This window comes from Anopheles cruzii, chromosome 3, assembly GCF_943734635.1.
Source record: "Anopheles cruzii chromosome 3, idAnoCruzAS_RS32_06, whole genome shotgun sequence".
NCBI lineage: Eukaryota > Metazoa > Arthropoda > Insecta > Diptera > Culicidae > Anopheles > Anopheles cruzii.
This window is the reverse complement of record NC_069145.1, coordinates 59081691-59087950: the sequence shown is the minus strand read 5'-3', so window position 1 is coordinate 59087950 and position 6260 is coordinate 59081691. Positions and strand designations below refer to the sequence as shown.

The 6260-nt window shown below is 46.6% G+C and overlaps 3 protein-coding genes across 6 annotated transcripts in view; 1 reads left to right on the top strand and 2 right to left on the bottom strand.

Annotated features, from left to right (window-relative positions):
* LOC128270693 (uncharacterized) overlaps positions 1–2147 on the top strand; it is a 5489-nt gene extending 3342 nt beyond the window's left edge. Inside the window, exon 4 of the mRNA XM_053008106.1 lies at positions 2127–2147. Coding sequence (XP_052864066.1) covers positions 2127–2147 — 21 coding nt within the window. The remainder of the gene's footprint in view (positions 1–2126) is intronic.
* Positions 2148–2247: 100 nt separating this feature from the next.
* LOC128274265 (cytoplasmic dynein 2 light intermediate chain 1-like) lies at positions 2248–3358 on the bottom strand. The gene is made up of 2 exons (XM_053012400.1): positions 3209–3358; positions 2248–3132 (listed from the first exon to the last, which is right to left on the bottom strand). Exons 1-2 carry the CDS (start codon positions 3356–3358, stop codon positions 2248–2250), a joined length of 1035 nt encoding a protein of 344 aa, XP_052868360.1.
* Positions 3359–3873: 515 nt separating this feature from the next.
* The window catches only part of LOC128275650 (carnitine O-palmitoyltransferase 1, liver isoform), a 6020-nt gene continuing 3633 nt past the window's right edge, over positions 3874–6260 (bottom strand). For 3 of the 4 annotated variants that reach the window (XM_053014228.1, XM_053014230.1, XM_053014231.1), the window contains 4 exons: positions 5457–5595; positions 5125–5373; positions 4707–5066; positions 3874–4627 (listed from right to left, as the gene is read on the bottom strand). In XM_053014228.1, coding sequence (XP_052870188.1) covers positions 4508–4627; positions 4707–5066; positions 5125–5373; positions 5457–5595 — 868 coding nt within the window. In that variant the 3' untranslated portion in view covers positions 3874–4507. Of the gene's footprint in view, positions 4628–4706; positions 5067–5124; positions 5374–5456; positions 5596–6176; positions 6243–6260 lie in introns of all 4 variants that reach the window. The other variant, XM_053014229.1, reaches the window with a different exon arrangement.

The following is a 6260-nucleotide window of genomic DNA, read 5'->3' as shown; positions in this document are numbered from 1 at the left end:
ATCGTTATTACGTGGCACACGCGTCAATGAGTCACGTTATCGGGCTGGCTTGGGGCCGTCTCGAATCGAATCGATACCCCGATAACAGCTGAAGTGACCTGCAACCGGTACTCGCAGTGCATCGAATTCCCACAGCAAAAATGGAAGCAACCCGTGGCCGGCAAAGGTGACGATGCAACACCGCCCAAAGGGGAGCTGATAATTGGTATCACTGATTAAACTGCTGCTGGTTTCTTTTTCCGTAGCTAAGGATGGGCCAAAGGAGGGGACGATAAGGAAGGTAATCTCTATTACGGTGCACAGCACCGTACGGTGCTGATGATTGTGTTTCGTTTTCTCTACGCTTTCTCACGCGTTTTCACTCGCGCGATGGTTTTAGGAAGAAAAGCGTGGCATCTTGGCGGGCCCCTTGGCGGGTCAGGTGCAAATTAGACGACGAAATTTCACTTTTTTCCTTTTCACCTGACGCACTGCAACATCGTTCACTTTCTTGGCGGGTTCCGGGCGGGTTCGTCAAAGAGCTTCAGCTTCACTTACTGTTTCGCTTTCCACGCTTCGTCATTTTCCAACAAACCGCATACGGCAGGGTGCTCCGATTTGTTGTTTTTCACGTGCGCCACACACACACACACACTGCCTCGATGTGCGAGCGAAGATTTTCCAAAGGTGAAACTTCGACCCGAGCCTGCGAATGGGTGTTGAGAAATTTTTTTCGCTTTCAGCTCACGCTAACGTAATGTGTTGTGAACATTGTACCGCGTATCCGATATCGAAAACAGCATTGCCTTATTCCTTTTGCGTTAAACGTGCCGAAAGCCGTACACCCACCCAGCGACCGTGTGTAGTCGCCCGCTTTACCGTCGGGAAGTGGAGGAAGGATTTAATCGATACTGACTTCAACTCCGTTCCGTGTTTCACCACCGATTTTCCTTTCGCGCGACTGTGGGTTTCTTCGGGAATACAGAAAATGGTCGGAATTCGAAAAACGGTAGCCCAGCAAGGGACGGTGCACTTTGTCCATTCAATTCTCACCGTAACAATGAAATTCGCACTCAAACGCAATCGCGAAGAGACAGTTTTCCACGCGAAAACAACCACCACGCACACCGTCGGGCACACGTTGCTCTGTTACGCCGAACCACTAACTACTAGAAACTGCCCTTACTGGAAAATCGCAACGACTCGGAACTTCGCTGTTGGTGGTTCGAGTGTGTGAGTACGCGGTTCAACTCTTTGGTGGGAGCGCGAGTGTCCGCGGAACTCATCTTCGCGTTCGCTCGATCGCAGCTGGAAAATATTCGCACTTTTCCGTGGAGAATCAGAGAGAAAACGGAGAGAGAAAATGAGAGTTTGAGGCCATTAAATCAACTGATCAAGCCCCGTCACTTGGTAGGGATGCGGTGGAGGTGGATTCGGGAAAGAAACGGGTATTTTCCTTCAGCTGTGAGTTCCCTGCTGAGGAAAAACATCGTGTCTCGCGAGAAAAATGGTTTCTCATCTCCGATGGCGTTTTCGGTTCGGTTTCCACGGAATCGTGATCAGAGAAAAAACAGAGCGGGGCTTATAAACATTAGCTTTCCATAGTTATCATAGGTTAGTTATTGGTCATCATTGCTTTAGTTTTTACCGGAACTGATGTCGCACTTTGTTATTTAATGCACACCATTTATAAAATTTGGGAAAACATATTCCCTGTGTTAAACTGCTTTTATTACAAAAAAATCACCATAAATTAAAAATACATAAATAAAGAACAGTTTATTTGGTCACGTGTCAGCAGAAGTAGTCAACAGATGCAGCCAGGTAGATCTGGAGATCTGGTATCAATTGATTCAAACCATAATTCGTATACCGTTTTCGAGTGGCCATCTCGCTAATTCGGCGGCCGTCAATCAAGTTGCATAAATAGCTCTCCGCACTCGAACGTTACGCTTCATGTTTTCTTTCAATCGCAAAGGCAATACCGGATGTCGCACATGCGCCATCATTTCTATGGTTGCGCCGTAGGTCCCCGAAAGTAAAGTTTTTATTTACATTTCCACCGCCGGCATCAGGGAACTCATCGCTCATAGCGTCGTTTGGGAGAACGCGGTCTTTTGCGGCTCCATTTTCGCATTCTTTTACAGACACCGCTTCTCTACGGATAATGCTCACCACCAGGGTTGTTGACCTTATCGACGCTCGTGTTGCATAATGCTTGTTCGGAACATAACATTCGCCATCCTATCCCCAACAGAGTGTGGGCGACTATTGTACTACTTCAAATTTCATCCGAATCTCGGTGTCTTTGAGCACGTACATCAGCTCCTCATCCTTGTGCGAGCGCAACTCATCGATACTTGGCTCTCTGAAGCCAGGATCCTTCGCCGGATCGTCCGGCAGAATGCCGTTCGTCATAGCGACTTGTGGAATCTGCGTACTGAAACTGTGCCCAATGCGTTCGGAGTTAGTGGGCGTTACACCGATCCGCTCCCAGGAGTCGCCCCCGAACGGTATCACGAGTGGTGTAGAATGATCGAAAGCAGTCGTCCGGAAGGGATTCGAGGGACTGCCGAACCCCAGGTGGTTCATCGTGTCTCGGGCGAGTTTGGTGAGGGCAGAGTTTTTTGACGAGTAAAACAGAACCGCCGCTCCCAGCGTGTGGGCGATGGAGCGTAAACAGCGACAAACGTGCTTCCGGACTTCGGAGTCGAGATTTTGAAACAAGTCGTATTTGCCGCCGACGATCACAATCGGAAACGGGAAGAGCTCAAGGGTGGCGAGGTCTGGATGGTCTTTGCCAACGCGCAGCACGGTTTGGTTTTTCATCTCGTCGGTCTGCCCCTGGGACGCATGTCTGGACACGGCTTGTTTTAACCCGTTCACCACAGCCTCTAAATCGGTCCACAGGCGATCGGGATGCGATAGATCCAGCATGACGATAGTAGAAAAAGTCTCGACTCCATGCGATCGAATCGGCATCTCAATCAGCTGGCTAGAGTTGGCCAAGCTACCCAGCTCCCAAACATTGCAGATGCTTTTCTGGGCCCCTTGTCCCGACGCCGTTCGTCGGCCAAACGAATACTCGAGTGCCAAGGTAGGGCGCGGCATATCATCACGGTCGAGAAACCTGTTGATCAATGTAGATTTGCCCTGCAATTAAAGAAGGAAACACCGTTCGAATTCAGCCACTAGCTCTGATTGGATAGAAGTAGAAATAGCCACTTACGACACCTTTGCTGCCGAGGACGAAGATGGTCCGTTCCGTAGGGCCAACCGCCAAACTAGTTTCATTTTTCAGCTGCTCGGTGACCAACTTTATGGCTATATCCTGTATTGTTTCGGTTGTATCAACTTCCATTGAATTTAGCTCACTCATGTTTTCTGCTAGGTAAATTCTTTGCAAATAAAGCCTCACTAAATGGCCTGGTGCACTGATGAAAAAGAACACAACACTAACGCATGACAGTCCGTAATGTAGGTTTTCACCGTTGCTAAGATTACCGTAACGTTTACCAAACAAAGCCACGACTGCTTCCATAGCAACGCGTCACTGGCTGCAGCAGAAACAACCCACGAAAGTGCAACATCAACAAAATTTAGTTATCTGTTTTGGGTTATAATTTATCGATGCTTGAGGACGACTGGAGCACATTGTGACATATTCATGCTTAATTTAATTTCCAGTCAGATACTCACAAATCAAATTACAATGTATTAGGTTTATTTCAAAAAATTGGCTTTATACACAGATGTACAAGAGTTAAAAAAGTGGATAGCTTCTGTCCTCTACTTCGCACGCATAATTCCACCATCCATCAATTGTTTTAACTCTCTCAAATATGCTTGTGTTTTTCCCTAAAATCTACTATCCTATTTCCTATAATGCTCCTGTTTTCTATTTATCTACAACAAACTAATCGTAAACTCTATATAAAAAAACAAAATCAAAGCGGGAAACAATTTCTACACACATCATAAAATTGCCTCTTATTGCATTGCATTGATGATTGCGTTGATCCATGTTTAGTTTTTTCTGATTGGTTGTCACACATTTATCCATTCAATTCCTTGTAAAGTTAGACTGCAACAGCATAACAGCAGGCCAATTTCGATACAGGGATTTGCCTTGGCTACAATAGAATCAAACACAAGAATAACATTTAAACTAGTGTACTTCATTCGACACCTTATGTCTCCTTCACGGTTTCCACCATTGAAAGGCACGCTTCCAGGAAAGAATGTTATACTAAGTCAAAAATTTGAAATAACTATCAACAAATATAGTAACGAGTCCAACCTAAAATAGAATGTTTTGCAGTGCGGTGCCGCATGGGAAGGTGTCAGATTGAACATTGAATGGTTGTGTAGGTTTGTTTTTGACCCCCGGCGCTCTTCTAGGACGTTAACGAACATTGAAGGATACTGCCGGGTGAGGTTTTGTGATGTACGCAACGGCACCATGGTTGGCACCGTCGGTAGACGAATGATTGTTTTCCACTTTAACGTGTGCCTTGGTTTAAGATTGCTACTTGTCCGCTTTGGCGCCGTTCGTGATGCTCTTCTTCTGTAGGCTACGGTATTCCTCGAACAGATGTTTCATGTCCGATAATGCGCGACAAATTTCCTGTGCAAATCGTTCCGAGGTCTGAAAAACAAAACAGGCCAATAGTTAAACGGGGCGTTCGACACAATATATCGAACCACAGGTTCACTTTCGGTTTTACCGTGGTGCCGCAGGACCGCTTGGACGAAATGTGGAAGAAGATAAGATCCTCGCCTGCCACGATGTACGATACACCGTACCCATCATCAGCGACAGGGCCGAACCCGCCGCCGGCGCTAATGCAATTCGGATGCTTCTTCAGGTCCATCTTGGACGTTTGGCCGTGCGGCGTTTGACTAGTGGATAATCTCCATGGTTCACTCAGCACTTCCTGCAGGAAGGGTGAGTCGATCTCCAGGTACTTGGACACGACGTACAGGCAAAACAGATGCCGATCGATACCTTTGCCGCACATCGCGTCCTGATAACCGAGCTGGTGCCGGTCACAGGCGGCATTCAGTAGACGCACTCGTTCTTGGACCTACGAGCAGGATCAAAAGTCACCATACAGCTAAAATATGATCGTTCGGTTGACTTACCGAAACGCTGCTATCGAGCATCGCCTTCACCCAAGCAGCGGATTCGATTGTGCACGGACGAACCGTTTCCGTGCGCCCCTCACGGAACAGTCTGGTCATCGAAGCTTCGTATGTGAGGGAAAACTTGCCGGCATCTCGGTAGTACGCCAACTGCAAAGCCATCTGTATGAACGCGTCCGGGGAGAGGCGACACGTTTTCATCAGTCCCTTACCGTAGGCATCGTGTACGAGAATTCGTAAATCTACGTCCTGGGCGATAAAAGTAAGAAATTCACGTACAGTATAATAAACAATGTTTAACAGTGCATGTGGCTGCTGTTTGAGTATCCTACATTCAACAGCTTCTGAGCAGCCAGATGTGCCTCGTCGATTGCCTCCAGCGCCACCTTGTCATTCAGGTCCCACACCAAGCGCTTCGGAGTGGGCGGCTCAAACTCAGGAATGCCAACGGTGTTACCATTCTCATCGTATCTGTGACGATGCCATGAGGGCAAACAATAATTTCGATTAGTGAAGATCTAAAGGGGCTTACAGAATTGCGTGCGAAAGTTTTGAGACACTATCGAATTCTACATACTATCAGCTATCATACGTTAACTGCGGGCGGGGTAGCTAAGTGCAAGTTTATTTAGTCTAGTGCAAGCTTTGTTAAACAATTTGCTAACGTTAAAGAAAGCCGAAGCCTTGGCGCATGCAATCTACACGTCAATATGGTTTTGGTTAAAAGTGCATCTAACTTTAGTTTCACAAATTAACATTTCCGCGCAAAAGCTGCTGCAACACAATTCAGAACAACTTACAGTTGTTTAAAATTGTTGAACAACTCGTTCAATTGTTATCCAAAAGCCTTTCGAATTAGGTGCACCATGATAGTGTGATTGCCAGGTTAGTAAGTTAGATTGTCGGTTACCGAAATAAAAGCTTCGCGATAAGTCCATGCACTACACAGGCACGGGCCGATTCCCGGGATGCCTTTGTCAATGTGTGTGTATGTTTGTTATTTTTCGATTAAGTCAGAATGGAGAAAAGATCATTAAACATAAAACCTTTACCGTTTATTGATTGCCTCATCAGCGACAATATTTTCCCAAACAAGTGCCAAAACAGGTGCATCAGCCCTGGAGAACAAAAGTCAA

Excerpts from the sequence above, each read along its gene's own strand:
- LOC128274265 (XM_053012400.1), bottom strand. The coding sequence starts at position 3,358 with ATGAGTGAGCTAAATTCAATGGAAGTTGATACAACCGAAACAATACAG. Across the intron at positions 3,133-3,208 it reads TCCTCGGCAGCAAAGGTGTC|GGCAAATCTACATTGATCAA; the intron begins GTAAGTGGCTAT and ends CTTTAATTGCAG.